General features: G+C 37.7%; 1 protein-coding gene across 1 annotated transcript; it reads left to right on the top strand.

Annotated features, from left to right (window-relative positions):
- Positions 1-175: 175 nt before the first annotated feature.
- Positions 176-7,093, top strand: LOC118816714. The gene is made up of 9 exons (XM_036583254.1): positions 176-531; positions 654-724; positions 953-1,167; positions 3,496-3,740; positions 3,964-4,089; positions 4,199-4,343; positions 5,334-5,372; positions 6,031-6,186; positions 6,382-7,093. Exons 1-9 carry the CDS (start codon positions 436-438, stop codon positions 6,384-6,386), a joined length of 1,098 nt encoding a protein of 365 aa, XP_036439147.1. The 5' UTR covers positions 176-435; the 3' UTR covers positions 6,387-7,093.
- Positions 7,094-18,644: the final 11,551 nt, after the last annotated feature.

Genomic DNA, 18,644 nt, shown 5'->3' with positions numbered 1-18,644 from the left:
AGAGTTTGGATTTTGGGATTGAAGGGAGCTGAAAAGTCTGCTACAAATCTAATCCTAGGCAACAGTGTTACTGATGTGGAAGCTCTGGGTAGTGGAAGACCAGTCCTTCTAAAAGGAAAGATAGCTAAGAAATCTGCATGCGTGGTTGAAACTGCCCTCTGCAATGCCAAGAAAATTCTCACAAGGGAAAAATCAGTTCTTATCCCTGGATCCCATGCAATTGTCCTTGCCTTTCTTCATGAGGAAGATTTCACTGAGGAGACCAGAAAGGTTCTACAGGATTTGAAGATTTTTGGAGAAAGTTTCTGGAAGCACGTCATTGTGCTGTTCACAAATAAAGATACCTGCATAAGAGGAGAAGTGTTGCAGTGGCTCCTAGAAAAATGTAAACACAGATACTACATTGCTGGAACTGGCCCTGAGATTACTCAAACCATGGAGCTCTCAGACAGGATTATGAAAATGATATCAAAAAATAACAACATGCACTTCATAATCCCAGCGACTGTGTCCTCTATGAAGATGGTTAAAGTAGGTTACTATCCATGTTAGGACACTAATATTTGGTATACTAAATTTCATATGTCTACATGACTTTAAATGCGGCTCATTTCAAGTTAAAGCCTAATAAAATAATGTTTTAATGTTCACAGGAGTCAGAAAGTGAGAAAGGTGACTTTTTCATTCCAGAAATGACAACTGAAATGGGGAAATCAGGGTACAGGTAATGTATGAATGGATGTTTGCTTCAGCAAAAGTAGGGCTGATCCAAATTTAAGAATGGTAATGATAATCTGATTCATATTACAGAATGCCTCTGAAATTAACATTAAACTGAAATGTAGACATTTGTTACCGAATTGTATATTTACAAAGAAATGATTGGAAGCACATAAAATTTACTTTATTTGATGCTACTAATAAACATTTCTACTAACAATTTCATCAACAGGTTTCAATGCAGCCATGCTGGTTGGTTCCATTGTACAGCAACCAATCTTAGGTTCAGAATGGATGGAGAAGGTGAAGTATTGTACACTACTGTAGACCTAGACAGCAGCTGCCCAGTCTCCACCAATTATTACGCAGCCGGTCCTCTCTATGACATCAAATGTGTTCAGGGTGAGCTCTCTCAGCTCCAGCTCCCTCACTGTGAGATATCCCCAGGTGAGTTTAAATAAATAAGGCATATTTAACCATTATTAATTAAATTTAGCTTAGATACTCAAGTGTTGTCACTTCTGTATTTTCCCCTTATTTTAAAGTATATAGCAATTATCTGCAACAATGCATAGCCAGGCAAGTTTGTAGAATCCATAAGCTGGTTTTATTAGAAACATGCAACAGTAGTGAAAGCATAGTCCAAAAGCAGAGTCAGGGGCAGAGGCAAAACAAAGTCCAATATCATAAAGAGAAGCCAAAAGCAGACAAACAAAAAAAAAAGCAAAGTCAAATGATTCATGGGAAAAAAGGCTCAGGATTGCAGTGAGACACTAACAGTGGGAAGAATGAATTGAGAGAGAGTTTTGTAGGAAAGCTAATGAGGGTAGGACACAGGTGTGTGTGATTGAGCCGCTGCTAGTGCAACCTCCAGTGGACAAGTTGGGAGTTGCACACGACATTATCATTATTGCATAATAGCCTCTTTAAGATGCAGCCTAATGGTTCCCACACTTTAACAAAAACTTTTTCACTTATGAAAACGTACAGTTGTAACACAAATGGCCTTAAGATGGTTAAAGTAAAGCATCAAATACATCAAAAGGAAGCAGGAATAATACTGGCAGAGTTGCATATGCACAGTGCTGCTTCAGCCTGCTGCCGTTGGTGTTACATGCGGCACGGCTGTTTATGAACAAGCCAAATATACATTCAGACCGCAATTCAAATCACAAACAGCTTATTTGTAGTTTTTGGCAGTGGCAGACAATGTACACAAATCCTGTGCTTGAGTTAAGGCAGAGGTAAAAAGTGTTGCTAAAACTGACTTGAGCAAGTCCTCTATCCGTATTTCTATTTCATTTAAAAGCTTTTAGTATTAAACATAAGAATATTGTTATTCCTAATAATCCATCTATTATAATTATATTATTTTGATAGATAATTTCTGTTAAGTTATGGCATTCATAAGAAACAAGAAACATTTTCAGTATTTCTGTTACTCATGCATATTGGTGAGGTCTAGCGGTTCAGTTTCCCTTGTCTCCTTACAGAAAGACCAGTCATAAGTGACCACCAAGCTACCATACAATAATCCCTTTCACTCATACGAACAGTCCCAACTTCCATGTCAGCCATACAACATCATATCTTAATCCCTTGTGGGTCTTATGGGCAGTGACAGACTGTGACTCAGCAGACCAAGTTCGTCCTACTGGTACTTTTTGGTTGGACTTTGGGCTCTTGAAGTTCAAGTAATTCTTGCCCCGACACAGTTTGCTGGTTCCTGGGGTCTGTTCCATGATTTAAACACAAGGCTCACGGACCAAGGCAGGCCCATGACGTAGTCCTATTCGGCCCACAAAATTATTATAATTTTCTATTCTTACTAGCCTGTTTCACCCCGAGATGCACTACAATTCCCAGCATGCACTGCAACATTGTGTGTGTTCTGACCCCCAACAACAATCTATGGGCCAACGGTTACACAAAAGGAAAAAATGCCTGGTGTCTAGTTCAAGCAGATTGGCAGTTTTAAAAAAACTACCTAAAACAGTTTATTTATATTTAGAATTTTTTTTTTAAGTATTCAATGCCTATTTTGCTGTTGCAGTTTTAGCAAATTTTGAGCTGGCCCACGGATATGCTGAGATTTTTTAATATGGCCTTTTTAGAGGTTGAGTTTGACACCACTGATCTAAGTGCACCAATGGATTCTTACACATAGATATGGTTGTGTGAAACAGTCTGGGAAAGAAAAGAAGTAAACACAGCCTCTGCAGCAAACAATTTTATCTGCAAATGTGGATGTACAGTTCCTTTATATTTGTTACTTCAAAATGTAAAAAATAATAAAATAGTATTTTATTTAAAAAATTAGTAATTGTGGCAGGTATAAAGATTTGGAAACTCAGTAGTTAGTAACACCTATCTATTCTATTCTCAGAATAGGTAGGTCAAGAGTGTGAAAACGATTACAAGCACAGCACACATGCAAATTACGCCCCAGACCTGGCATAAAAGGCGAGTGCAAAGAGTAGGTTCAGAGCACCCTTTTAAAAGCATCCTCTCCATGCTAAGCAGTGTGAAGTGGTTATTTCTGCCTGTGGTAGATACACCAGATACTGATTATTGTGTATTCTGCAAGCATGACCAAACTGTATTTCTAATCATGCATACAATGTATCATAAGCAATCTGCCAAATAAGTATTGCTTTGATATCTCATGTCTTTCTTAGTGTTGCAGGTTTAATTGCCAGCAGTGTATGAGGGGGGATAGTGAGGGGTTTGGGGGATAGTTGTACTCGAATTCTTGTTCTCTTTACTAATTTCTAGAAGATGACTGTAACTTCATGACTGTGGGACATTACACCGATGACAGTGAGGAGGTCCTGACACCTGAGTATATGTCACATACACACGTGAAAGTGACTGTTCAAGGAAATTCACGGTTTCGACTTAAAGACATATGGAATCTGTTTAAGAGCAAGATCAGAGGACAGGTAATAGTGATGTATCACCCACGACCAAAACATTGGCTGCATGTATTTTTACACCCTTGGAATGTGGACCCTAAAAAGGTAAAGTTTTTAAAAAATATTTGAATAAACAAATTTACACACAAAAAAAAAAATGTTTGAATAAATAAATTTAAGATTTATCCCATTTTATTTCAGCCAATTCCAAGAGCTTCATAATGTCTATATTATACTGTTCAAAATGTTTCAAAAATGTAAAAAAAAAAGTGATGGCTGCTGAACTAACTGTTTTAATTTTTTTTAATTGTAATTTAATGTCTTTTAGCTGTGTGAAGACGGCGGCCAACGCATACCAGGACCATGTGACTGTGACCTTATACATGCCCATCGATACAACATCTCATGTAAAGATATAGAAAATCCACACAGGCAACAAAGAGTACAAGCCAGTGTGAGTACTGATAAAACACAAACAAGGTTAAATACAGAATTTGCTAAAGAAGAACTATTAGATCAAACTGGGTTACTAAATGTGTGCATGCCTTTTATCCCCTTTAAAGGACGGTCTTTTCCTGAGAAATAAAAACACTGACAATCCAACATTTGTGATACGCTTAGAAGAAAACACAATGAATATAAAGTTACAACTAATAAAGGACAGTGCAAAAACAAAAGTCTGGGAATATGATTTGCCATCTCTTAAAGGTGAGTCAATTAGTGAGATGTTAAATGTGTATTACTTTGCAGCTTCTGAAGAAAGTGATTTCATGTATTCAGTGTAAAATACATCATGTAATATTTGACTTCTAACCATGAGTAATTAGTCAATTTTTATTTTGTTCGGCTCTCGTTGGTGCAGCAAAATATGTAGGTAGCTTACTGTGCAGCAGCACTGCTGTGTCTGATTCATTTGTACCAGTGCAACACACACTAACACACCACCACCACATCAGTGTTACTACAGTGCTGAGAATGATCCAGCACCCAAATAGTACCAGCTGTTATATATATAGGATATATAAGGACGATTATTTTTTAATCACAAAAGAGGATCTGGGCCTGTTGAAAAAAATGTTCAGGGTTTTATCCCAATGGGCTGCATGAAGACATCAAAATTCTATTAGCATTTACATGTCAAATAATGACATCTGAGTAGCTCAGCGTCTCATTAATGTTCAGCGTCATAGTTAATGTTCAATTGGCTGACTCATCGGCCATCAGGTGACCTTGTGCAACTATTTAAAATCAGTAATAAAAATGATATATGTGGCATTATTATAACAACATTTTAATTACCCAGCCATTAAAGCACAAAACACCAGTGACACATAGATTTTCTGTGCTGCCTGATAAACAAAATTATTAATAGATTAATGAAATATAATGAGCAAGTGTGACTCATGCCTTGAGATGCTTCCTCTCTGATGAGCCTTGACCCAATGAAGCAGTTTAATAGATCTGAAAAAACTCTGATAAGACCAGATAACACATGTCAAATAATGGCATCTGAGTAGCTCAGGGTCCCCTGAAAATCACAACATATGGTATGTATGACTGTCTAATGTAAATACTTTATAATTATAACTGATCAAAATACCAAAAAATTACACTATTGTATCCTTTATGAGTGTCATAAGTGTTAAGCTGAGGATACACCTAGGCTCAATTATTATTGTTTTCTCTTGTCTTTCTTAGATTTTCAGAAAACACTCCCTTCATTGGATGAAAGGACATGTAAGGAACATTTTGGTTTTTTGAGGTTACCATCACTGTTTTTTTAATCTTAAAAATCATTGCAAGTATTGAAATAAATGACAATAATTGTATGAGTATGAATAGGAGGCTATTTCCATGTAGCTGTAGTTTTCCCTGAAAAGTGTTAAAGGAAAGGAACTCTTATTTTTAAATTTTGTCAGCATTCTACAGTCAAGGATGATAAAGCCAGTAATTAGAAACTAGTAATTTGGAAAGTCACTATATAATAATAATAATAATAATAATAATAATAATATAAATTGCTCCTAGGTGTGAGTGTGTGTGTATGTATATGTCTGCCTGTCTGTCTGTCCTGTGATGGACTGGCAACCTGTCCAGGGTGTTTCCTGCCTTCCACCTAATGACCGCTGGGATAGGCTCCAATACCCTGCCCCTCACCTAACCCCGAAGGATAAGCAGCGTAGAAGATGTGTGTGTGTGTGCGTGTGAGACACTTCACCTTTTATGACAATTACAAATGTCATGACACTGAGCTGTCAGGTTAACCATCAGTAGGCTCATCATGGTAATACATGTAGAAACCACTGAGCTTTAATTACTGGTCATTTCTTCACCCACAGCTCACTCTTTCTCTCTGTCTAATAGCACTGGATAAAATGATGTGATCCCTTTTCAGTGCAGACAGATCTGGTTCAGAGTCCTGTCACTCCTGCTAACTGCTCTGCTGTTGTGAGAGCTGAACATGGCAGCACTGCTATCACTCCTGCCCTCACCAGCAACAACTTCTATGGCTCATCTGTCATCAACCTAAACTCGACTGGTGCTGGAAATGGTAGAGCACACTGATTGATTGAATCATAATATTATAGTAAAAATCAAAAATACATCATAGTTCACATTTACATTTAAAAGCGTGGCGCAGAATTCAAAGCATTTGCTCCTACAACACATTCCTTTTTTAGCTGAAATGCAGTTTTTAAGCATTATACTACATTACTTGTTTTCCTTTTTGATCTATCTCTATCAGGTTGACATCTTCCAGTTTTGCGTTGACCTACACTCTACACAAGATGTCTGTCAGTAACCAGCTCAACGAATAAGGAGTGACCTAATATTGAAAAGCCCTCGACCGATGAGCAGCAGCAAAATGGCTTTTGAAATGCTTCTTGTTCTCTTTGCCTCTTTGGTAGCCTAGTCAGTTTTTCACTATATTTTAGGCCAGTGTTGTCACAGCTGGGAGTGTTATTAATGTGTTTTATTATGGTGTTGAATTACTGAAGCTTGTGTGGGCTGGAAGATTTAGAACTTACTTTCTTCATAACACACTGCCAAAAACATATTACATGTAGAAGTATTTACATGATAAAAATGACTTGGAAATGTACCTTGTAAGTGTTTTAGGTAACCCCTTATAATAATGTTTTTTTTTTTCAATTTATAAGACATCTCTTAGGTTAGAGTTATACATCAGTAATATACTGACATTAGCTTATATCAGACATTTATACAACAGTTAGTTCTGGCCACGCAAGCTGATTGGTTGAGAGGCATTCTAACCGTGCTGTTATTTCACCATAACATAACGTTTTTTTCACAAACACTGTATCACTCTGCTAAGTTTGACGAGTTTGTACTTCTTACTTTGTACACAAACAGAAAATGGACACTTTTAAGATCGCATTAGGACCGACAGCCGATTTGATCAGACTCTGAAGATGAGATTTCACTACACTCCCAAACTGTCATCACCACTGAGCAGCTTTTCAGTCGGCAGCTGTGACAAACAGTCTGACCAAATTGGACTGAGCTATAAAACTGCTGCAATAAAAAATAAGAAAGCTGCTCAGTGGTGATGACAGTTTGCGAATTTAGTGTAAGGAGCTGGAGAATGAACTGCCGGCTGTGCAGCGAGTGAGCGGAGCTCGTTACTCTGACGTAGCAACAAGCTGCTTGTTAAGGAACTATAATTTGGTGGAAGGAACTGCAAACATTAAAACATATTAAACGCCGCGTTCATGACCCAGTTTATTAATTTATTACTTTATTTATTTAACTGTTGTATAAAAGCAATAGAACACAAGAGGTTGCGTGTTATCACTATAACATCACGGCTGTGATGATCTACGGCACTCGCCTTTGGCTCGTGTCTCTAACCAAATCACAGCTGTGGTGTTATAACACACTCCCTCTCATGTTCTATTGCTTAAATAAGCTATTACTTCACAATGAAGTGTTTCAGATGTTATCCTGTGAATTATGTAAGTATTTGCAAAATACATCTACAAAAATAAAATTTATAACTGCTAATGCACTGTGTTACAAAATCCAAAATCCAATAAAATTAATGCTAAATATAAAGCCTCCAAATGTTTTGGTAAATATTAACAAACAGCAGCAAATTTTGGTTAAGTTTTATAAATGAGTTATATGCAAATCTGCAATACTACTGCATATGATCCAGCAAACCAGCGACTTCTGAGGATATTAATTAGTGGAGCAGGTGTGGCTGATTGTGGTTGGAACTAGACTTTTAGGAAGGAAGATCTTCAGGACTAGGATTGGTGACCACTGATCTACAGCCCTCTGCACACCTCTTAGGCAATAATGCCTGAGCTATAACTTGAGGTCAAAGTGGGTCCTTGCCAGGTTGACTCTCCTACAGCTCCATGCAATTTTCTGAGCTCCAGAGCTTCTTTCTAACAGAAATAGAGCCGCCAAAGACCATAAGGTTGGCACGGCCACTACAAGGCCAAAGAAGGATCTGTCTTTTTCACCTATGCCCATCAGAAGAGTTGATCACAGTAGACCTTCACAGTAGGTGAAGCTGCTGGCCTGCAGAAAGATTTAGTGCAGCACAGAAAGGTAATTGGCTTGGCACCAATGACATTATGGCCAGTTTGGTGTAGGGGGCTTTTATATGGAAAAGCCCCTCTCAGCTGTTTTGACCCACTCTTCCTCGATATTCTTTGGCTGACTTGCATGCACAGAATTTTCAAGGTCTACCCACAGATTTTAAATGATGTTGAGGTCAGGTGCTGTGTGGGCCATTTCAAGAGCTTCAGCTTGTGTATTTTAAAGTACTTCATGATGGATTTTCAGTTATGTTGTGGGTCATTGTCCTATTGTAGAAGCCAGCCTCTTTCTAGTGTCACTTTCTAGACTGATATCACATTTGGTTTCAAAATTTGCTGATATTTAGTGGAACCCATTTTTATTAGCATTAGTGGAGTCTTGTTTTTAATTAGCATTAGTGGAGTCTTGTTTTTATTAGCATTTTATATACTGTTTACATTTTTTTTGGAATTGAGGTTTGTAAATAGCAGAATCCTGTATTCTGAATTTAGTGTTGCTGATGGATTATTCACTGAAGCATTTGTTGGCAAACAATGGATTTTCTGGATTATTCTTTACAATAGCAGTTGACTCACATTAACTATTATATTATTTCATATTAAAGGTGTTGAGATATGAAGTTATTAAGGGTTAGCTAATGTAAGTAAATGAGTAAACAAATAATTGCATTAATTCATTACCAAGGCATGACTAGTTTCCACTAGTCAGCATCTATCAGCAGAGGATCTGCAGTTAATATGCACAATTTTTCTCTTTTTGGATTCTTTTTGTCTAAAATTAAATACTAAAAGCTCCAAAGTGAGCAGTTTGAGCAGAAAAGCAGGCCATGAGCTGAACCAACACAACAGAATGAAATTAAACCCCCAAAATATTAGTTAACCCTTATTAATGTAGCATCTCAGGTTTTTAATGTTAACAACTGCATTAGTTAAGGCTAGTCAAAAGCTAATGTGAAAAAACATTAACTAATGCAGTTGGTACTTCTTTACTTACTATTTGCTGACCATTATTAATCTTGTGCCTCATGTTAACAAGTGCATTACTTAATATTAGCAAGTGAACACATTGTAAAGTGTTACCAATTCCTGGATGACCTTTTATACTGAAGCATGATTGTATCACCTGTTTAAGATGTTTTCTGAATTTGTATTTACTGAATCTGAATGTGTATATCGAAAAATAATGCACTTGATATCTGGTCTGTCTACGGTTTTCATTTGAATAAAAGCCAAAGTGGGTTTACAAATCACTGCTTTCTGCTTTTATTTGAGTTTAACATTCCCTCCCAAGTTTTTTCATCTGACCAACCTGGTGTTTAGTGCTGTCCTACAACTACTGAAGCCATAAGCCATGAGAACGATCTCACAAAATGGTAGTTTTTTTAACCAATTCTCATGTACAGATTTAAGATTTAATCCTAAGAAGTGCCTGTTTACTAAGATCTCTTTTTATGTTTATGATAAATTTGGCAAAAATATTGACAACTTTCTGTGTCACAAAAAAAAATGATCACCCCTTACTAGCAGGCTTAGCTCAGGGGTCGCAACCCAAATGTTAAGAAAAGCCATTGTGTCCTTTTAACAAAAATCAGTCCACCTTGGGAGGCACTACATTTTATTACCATCTTGGCTGTAAATATGTCAGTATGTGCTGATGTGTTAGTATAGGCTAAAAAATATAAACGAAAACACAGACTTACTTTGCTCTGCTTTAACCTTTAGGTCAGCTGTAGCCGCTGTTCTTGCTCCTCAGTCAGGAAACTTTTCCACAAATTTCCTGTAAAATGTCTCTCAAATGTTAGACTTTTTACGAGGCTGAAGTCGCTTCTCATTCACCTGCTTCTCGTTCAAATTGTCCCGTTCCACCTTAAATGGTGCCTGAGGCGCCAGATTGTACTGCTGCGCCATTTAAGGTGGAATGGGAGAATTCGAACGAGAAGCTGGAGAATGAGAAGCTGACTTCAGCTTCTCGAGATGTTGCAGATTCAACGTATGAGGAAACCAGCTGAGTGCTTATCAATGCAAATAAGTCCATTCATCTCCAAATTATCAATGTTCCTCTTAAATCTCTCTCTTTGCCTTTTTTGTTGCTGTGTGACCAGCAGTCTGCGCATCAGTCTTCAGCATTAAAGGTTGAATTAGCAGTTATGCATTAACTTCAGCGTTTAAGACCATTTATTGTGAAAACTGTGTTAGAACTGTGTGTTATAACGATTTTACAGTAAAGGAGGATTATTATGTTATTATACCTAAAAATCCATTTCTGCTGTGGAGCCGCAACATCTCTGCAGCAGTGGAGAGATTATTCAGGCCTGATTCTCATCCCAGACAGAGCCAGAGTCACTGATGAGGATTTTGAGGCTGAAGTGTTACTGAACTTAAGGACTCTGAATGTCGTGTCTGCACATCTTGCTGAAATGTTCAAATTGGAGCAGTTTTATTTTAACAGTTGACAATGCTTTGCACAAAATCGTTTGGTTTGTATTCAGTTATTTTTGTTGATTTTTGTTAGGAAAAACCTGGAATGACTGACTAAATATCTGTTGGATATCATGCCTTTGGTTGTGTAAGTTTGATTGTTGGTTACACTTAAACTCACTTTTTGGTGATCTTTTTGCATATTTGCAGCTTTTCAATTGTACGTTTCTTTCTGGCTCATGATTAAATGCAGTGTCTTGTTCACACTGTCAGTTGGGCTTGTTTGGTGTGTCAGGTGGAGATTCACAAACATTGACAATCACGCTTTAAAAGTAGCTAAAAAGTAGTGCACAACTTTTCAAAAAACAGCTAAAAAGTAGCTAAATTGTAGCTAGCTACACATTTTGGGAAAGTAGCTACAAAGTAGCTAACTACTAATTTTTCAGTAGCTATCTCAACCCTGCCTCAGTGTCACTGCTGGACTGAGAACCGAAAATATCCAGCCAGCAGCTTCCTGTGGGCAGCGTCCTGTGAGCACTGATGAAGGACTAGAGGATGACCAACACAAACAGTGCAGCAGCAGATGAGCTATCGTCTCCGACTTTACATCTACAAGGTGGACCAACAAGGTAGAAATGTATAACAGAGTGGACAGTGAGTGGACACAGTGTATAAAAACTCCAGCAGCACTGCTGTGTTTGATCCACTTGGACCAGTGCAACACATACTAACACACCACCACCACACCAGCAAGGAGGCCCATGGGTTAGCTCATGTTGCAAGGGGGGAAGTTAGCAGAAAGATTACAAAGGAGTATGGTTTTTGGGCACCATGCTTGCTTGAACAGATTATGTTATAGGTAGGTGCACTATCTGCTTGAAAAATAATGTTCGAAGGGGTGTGATGGTTCCTCCTGGTCACATTCCAACTCCGAGGGGTCATATGTGTGAGTTAGTTGTGGACTTTGTTGACATGATAAAACCAGTTGAAGGTAAGAGATATATGCTAGTCGTTGTGGATAGATTTTCGCGATGGCCTGAGTTTTGTCCGACCAAGTGGAAGGACGCCCAGTTGGTTGCCAAGTTTCTTTGTAGAGGTCATAAGCAGGTGGGAACTTCCAGATCGGATATCCTCAGATAATGGGAAAGAGTTTGTGGATAAGACGATGAAATTGATTTTGCAAAAATTGGGAATTAAACAGTGTCTTGGTGCAGTTTATCATCCGGCAAGCCAAGGGCTTTGTGAAAAAATGAATGGTGTTTTGAAAAATTGCATTGTTAAAATCTGCCAGCACACAGGCTTAAATTGGATAGCGGCACTTCAGCTGGCACTAATGGTGTGTCCCTCAAGTGAGCTGCATGATTTGCATATGACACCTCTTGAGTTGGTTACGGGAAGAAGAATGGCAACGCCTTGTCTGCGTACAAGTGGAAAGGGTCCAAGCTTAGCCCTTTTGGAAGATGAAATGGGAGCATACATTACATATATGGCTAATTCGCATAAAAGAACATTTACATACATTTCTGACAGGCAAAGAAAACAGGAAGTGCAGGTGAGGATCGATGAGCAAAAGAGGAGCACAGTGCAACCTGGAGACAAGGTGTTCGTGAAGGTGTTTAGAAGGAAGAGTCAGACCAAAATGTTTCGAGGACTAGGGTTGAAGTGACCTTAGCGAATTCTACTCTTTTAGCATTGAACATTACTGGAGATATAAATGTGAGACATTTAACTATGTTGGCGCCTCAGATGATTTTGACGACGTCAACTTCTTTGAAGAAGATTGTCAGAGCTAAGTTAGGAAGAGCGGTTTATCTCCCCTGTTGATGTGGAAGGTTTAATGTTGGTGGTAATAATCCTCCTAAGTGAAAAAATAGTCGTGGTGAATATGTGTTGTTAACAGGACCTGAAGTTGATACTGTGTCTCGTGATCAGAGGAAGTATCTTTTGTATAATGACAAGAGGTGGTTGAAAGTTGATGAAGTTGATGATTGTTCACTTGTTGTGCATAATGTTACATGGGAAGACCAAGGGGAATACACATGTACTTATTTTGAGCCAGAGCTTAAATTTTTCCCGTTTCAAAATGTGTGGAGAGAGGGTTATATAACTTGTAAGGTAGCAGTTGTGATAAAAGATTTCAGTTCTACTGGAGTTTTCATGGTCACTAAAAGGGTTCAGGAATGATTCACCACAGCCACCCCTCCAAGGGTGAATATTGCATTGATGAAGCTTACCACTTTACCCCCGGAAACAACTACAGCTCAGAGGACTATTTTAGATATGGAAGATGAGTTTTTTTACTTTGACTGGACACCAGAAGACATGACTGACCATCATTGTGTATTACAGAAGAGAGAAACTAAGTGGAAGGCATATGGATTTGATTCCTCGGTGTTACAAATCGCAGACCCATGGGCAGGTAGGAACTTATGGTTCCAGCAGTTAACCCATTCTGTAAGATCAGTTAGGAAACTGAGTTGTCCATGTATGGTGAAAGTTCCAACACCAGTCACATGGCCTTCAATTTTAGAGATGGTACCAGAACCATTAAGTGTTAAATGTCAATCTTATGCATTATCGTGGCTGTTATACCAGCAGCAATCGGCAGAAGATAAGGTGATGGCTCTGTCAGTGCATCTGTTTAGACCTAAACAAAATTGTTCTTGGTTGAGGGAGTTACCATATGTGAATTTACTTGATCAGCATGAAAATATGATAGCAGCAATCCCTGTTCCGTTGGAAGTGAAATCTGTGGGGGCTAAAGACTGTTTTTGTTCAGATGATACTCATAATGGACCTGGAAAGTTTATGGGAATATCACACTGTAACAACTATATTATGGACTTGGGAGAGCATAAATATGAAGCTATAGATGACTTGTTTAAAGTGACTTTTCAGGTACCACATCGCAAACTGAGTAGAACTTTGATGGTGCGGAACCAAAAGTTGCCTGGAAATGTGACTATAGGGAATTTTAAGGATATTTGGTGGGTTTGTGGTGATAAGGCGTATATATTTCTACCATATGGGTGGACAGGATGCTGTTATATGGCAACCTTGAAGCTTCCATATGAGGTTTTTACTGTCCAGAAGGGAAAAGTATCTGATGAGGTTCAATCTGATGCTATATCTGGAAGTAGGAAAAAAAGGGAATTGGCACAATTTCAGACTCTGGAGTCCTATCATTGGAGGATAAGTCTAGGAGAGAAGTGGGGTATAGAATTGTTTCCATGGTATGGTGTGACATTTTTGGCAGATCACATTGATAGTATTACCTACACCCTACAGGGTTTTGCAAATGAGACTATAAGATGTTTTGAATACTTGTCAAATACTCAAAAGAGTCATAGACTGACGTTGCTGAAACATGACATGGCTCTTGTTTATCTTTTGGCCAAACAAGGTGGCCTATGTGTGGCTTTGAACTTAACTGGGGATGCCTGTTAGACTTTGATTCCTGATAGTTCTGACAATATGACTTGTGTCATAGATGCATTGAAGCATATAAGGGATGCGTTTGGCCCATCGGAAGGAGCTGGATGGTCTGCGAATGCTTAGTTGCAGGAGAAATTAGGACCGTTGGGAGGTCCTAATCTTGGTTCAGTCTTGGTTCAGATAATGGTAGCAGTTCTTATATCATTGAGCGTGATGTTCTGTTTCTGTACGTTGTTGTTAACCTTTTTGCGAAGGCTATGATATTGAGATGACTTGGAGTTGTGATGCCTGGAGATCAAGTTCAGATGCCATTACTACATAGGACTGACAAAGACGATGACTAGGAAGTGGTGATAGAAGGCGAACTGATGGAGAAATATCCATCTTGAATATCTACTGTTATTATAGTCTTGACATTTATTTCTGTTATCATTTTGGTATTTAGTGGTCTCTTACTATAGAGTGTGATGATAGCAGGGGGAAATGGAAAAATGTGACTTATAACTTGGAATAATGTAAAAGTATGATACTGTGAATTTCACATTTATTATAAGGTGTTAATCTGTATTTGATGTTTCAATTTGCATCTGTTGGTTGGTGGTTTTCTTTTCTTTCCCTCAAGAATGATGTTGGGGGAATGATGAGTTCTGATGAGTTCTGTTCTGTTCTGTTGAAGATATGGGCTGACGTGTTGTCATGCAGCAAGAATTTCCTGCACTGTCCAGCCTCAAAGGGGATTTTAGCATCACCTTTGCAAAAGTATTTTTCTTTGTATCCAGGTTTATATGGACATCTGATTCTGACTTGTTCTCCTTTATATGCTGTGTAATTTAGCTCTTCAGTCTCACATCTTACCCCTACATGGAGGTGAACCCAAAAATACAGCAATTTGCTTCTTCTTGAAGCAAATTCCGTTATATGGCCAAAAGTATGTGGACACCCACTCTAATTATTGACTTCATGTTTCAGCCACACCCATTGCTAACAGGTGTATAAAATTGAGCGCTTATCCATGCAGTGGGTCATAATGAAGAGCTCCGTGAGCTCAGTGACATTTAACGTGGCACTGTCATAGGCTGCTGCCACAAGTCAGTGAAACTTCTGCACTGCTAGATCTGTCCTAGTCAACAGTAAGTGCTATTATTGTGAAATGGAATTGTATAGGAGAAACAACAGCTCAGGCCTTTTCCTGTTTCAGCATGATGGGGTTTATGAAGGCATGGTTTGACGAGGTTGGTGTGGAGAAGATCCAGTGTCCTGAACAGAACCCTGACCTCAACCCCACTAACCACCATAGGACAAATTTAAATGTTTTTTTTTTTTTTACCAATTTTTCCAAATTAAACCTGTCAAATTCCACTCACTAGTTAGGACTCCCCCAATCACATGATACTACCAGCAATTGGAGGGCAAAACTGTCACAGGCCTCCTCCGAGACCTATGAACCGCCACAACATCTTTTTGTACTGGTGCTTACACAACATCACTGCACACATACACGTCAACTGTCCGCATACCTTTGGCCATACACTGTAACCTAAACAACATGATATCTCTAATACCCTCTAATCTTGTAGATGCCAACATCAACCCTTTTACGGACAACTAAACTAGGCCTGTCACAATTACTACATAACCACAATCATATGTTTACATCATGAAGAAAGAAAATGGAAGTTGCATATGTTTTCATCGGATGGGTTCAGGGAAATACATGTAAATAGAAGAAAGTGCATTTATCAAAACGCATCCTGGGTCTTAAAGAATTAACAACAGTTCAAACCTCTGGTGCTACACTAGAGGGAAGCAGTGAGTAATGTTTCTTTATTTTTGTTTGAGCTGTTTTCATTGTAAGTATCAACAGCTAAAAGGCAAAATATTTGTTTGCTTGTTTCAAAATGGGTTTATTGCCAAAATCTATGACTTTTTACTTTTGGTAGATCATTTTCTTTTCACTTAAAAAAAGGCACTTACAGATCACATTACTTCATGAGAAGTGTAAACTATCCATTTCAGTGCTCTATGTAAAAAGGGTGAAACAACCAAATCAGCCAGACTTTAAGCTTACACTTTAATAGTTGCATTCAATGAACAAAAAAGAAGAATTGAATTTTTTTGTTAATTATTTAATAGAAACAATTCGTCCGCTAAACTTTCATGATCAGGGCAGGCCTGGACTAAACAAGGTTCACAGAAAAATCTAATTTACACAAATTACTGATGACCCCAAATGTTGTTGTTTACTCAAGGCATGGATTTATTTTGCACTGGAGTTATAAGCTAATATAATAGAAGCCTATGTTATCCAAAAAGACTTTGGGTCACTACCATAACTTGTTAGCTATTAGCCTTATTCTTTAAACCACATGCTCTGGGTGTGACACAAAAGGTCTTATGTTGGTTAAAATATCAAATCAAATGTGTCAGAATGAAGCAAAAATAATATGGGCAGAGTTGCAGATACTTTGTTGGAGCTACAGGTCTAATATAATAGAAGTCTAAGTCACTCCATTTTAATTCATTTATTTTTTCTGTAGCTCTAGTGCACAAAAACAAACAAACTAAAAAAAAAAATGTTCAACCCTTCCTTTAAGTGTGAAGGTTAATTTGATGCATTTGTTTGCTTGTTTCAAAATGGGTTTATGAGCCTTATTGTTATTCTGGTTGTTTAGATGATGTTGCACCACCAAATAAATGGCTCTACTTCCTTTCTCCCTCTCTCCCTTTGTCACAAGTTTGTTTGATTCTCTGCCTGCCCTCTGGTGACCTTGGCCAGACATGTACAGTCCTGTCTATATAGAGAGCTCCCTCTGGTGGTAGAGTAACATCAGTTCACTTAAAATGAGTATGAGGTCACTGACATTCTGACTGGTGTTAAATCATGACAAACTTTTTTCTTTCTTACTTTCTTTCTTTCTTTAACAAAATGTAATTGTTTAAAGAGGCCTTGTATTTTCTTACGTATGATGTTTGTGTAAGTATATGTACTGAAACAGTCACAATTGTACATCTCCTCTCTTTATCCCTTAGAACTAAACAGGCTGCTTTTGTTACTGTGTCTGTAAGACTGATATATGTAAATGAGCTACAAAACACACACACACACACACACACACACACACACACAAAAATACTTTCATCTGAAAGCCCTCAGCACTCCCACTTTTCACGCCCTTTAAACACTGCACTCTCTCTCCCTCTGTCTGCTCTCTCTCTCTGCACCATTCTCTTCCTCTCTCACTTCCTCTCTTTGTCACTCTCTCTTTCTCCCCGAACTGTATCAAACTGTAGTCTAAGTGTAAATCTATAGCGAATATCCAACTGAGAATATTCCCATATCACAGAGTACTGCAAGTGTAACTGAAAATTCCAAGTCAGTTATCAGTCCAAAACGGGTTTTAAACCTTGAATTTGAACTAGTTAGTTATATTTATATATATATATTTATATATATATATATATATATATATATATATATATATATATATATTTATATATATATATATTTATATATATATATTTATATATATATATATATATATATATATATATATATATATATATATATATATTCTTCTGTTTCTGCATTATGACTTGGTTTGGCTTAGCTTCAGTGATTTAGCTATTTAGTACGGAGCCCTGCTGGTGATATCCTATATAAATAAAAATGATGTGAGGTGTGGGAACAAGATAATTAAGCATTATTTTCATTTATATGGGATGTCGTCAGCAGGTAATTGTAATTTAGCTACTGCAGATGCAATATAATGCATTTTACCTGCTTTTCCTTTCTCAGTTTTTCAGGAAAGAAGCATGTCAGTGAATGAAAGGGCATACAAGGAACTTTTGTTTGTTTGTTTTTACGCTGACATCACTTCGTTTTTCACAAAGATCAAAGACTATTGTAACAGGTATTACAGTTGATTGCTGACAAGCACTGTACTGAATTTTCTTTTCTTCACACAGTTAGCAGAACAACACTATATTTGGACCAAATCATGTACAGTTTTTTTCCATGCTTGAATACAGAATGTATTCCGTGACCACAGTTTCCAAAATGTTCTCATTTATTTCTCACTGGGTTTTTAACAAAACTGGGTAATTTTGTAGCTCAATTTGAAAATGTCCAGACTCTAATATGAATGAATTTGCTAAATCCCCAATACTGTACTGGACAACAATCAAATCCCCAAAAATGATAATGATTATAGAGACAAACTGCTGATTGAATATATCACTGCTGTCGGAACAAAACCTCATATTCCCATGTTTGTTTTCAGTTTTTGACATTATTTGAAAAAATGCCTGTTGCCCTTTACAGAACGGAAATGAAACGGCCCAAAATGACTTGGAAAAAATTCTGGTTCCACTGATTTACATTAAAAGTAACGTTTTTTTGCTTCTATTTTCAAGTTATCATTGTGGAGACACAAGGTTTTGTTCTGACAGCAGTGATATGTAACTAATCAATCACAACTGACTCCCATCTGAGCTGATGTCCTACCAGGTGTTGATCATTTGTTAAAAAAAAGTGTCATTCCTGGAGTTAATTTATTTATAGTGGACAGTCCATTATGGGTCCAGC

Source organism: Colossoma macropomum, unplaced genomic scaffold (genome assembly GCF_904425465.1).
Source record: "Colossoma macropomum unplaced genomic scaffold, Colossoma_macropomum, whole genome shotgun sequence".
Classification (NCBI taxonomy): domain Eukaryota; kingdom Metazoa; phylum Chordata; class Actinopteri; order Characiformes; family Serrasalmidae; genus Colossoma; species Colossoma macropomum.
The sequence above is the reverse complement of the archived record's forward strand: the minus strand, read 5'-3'. Positions and strand labels throughout refer to the sequence as shown.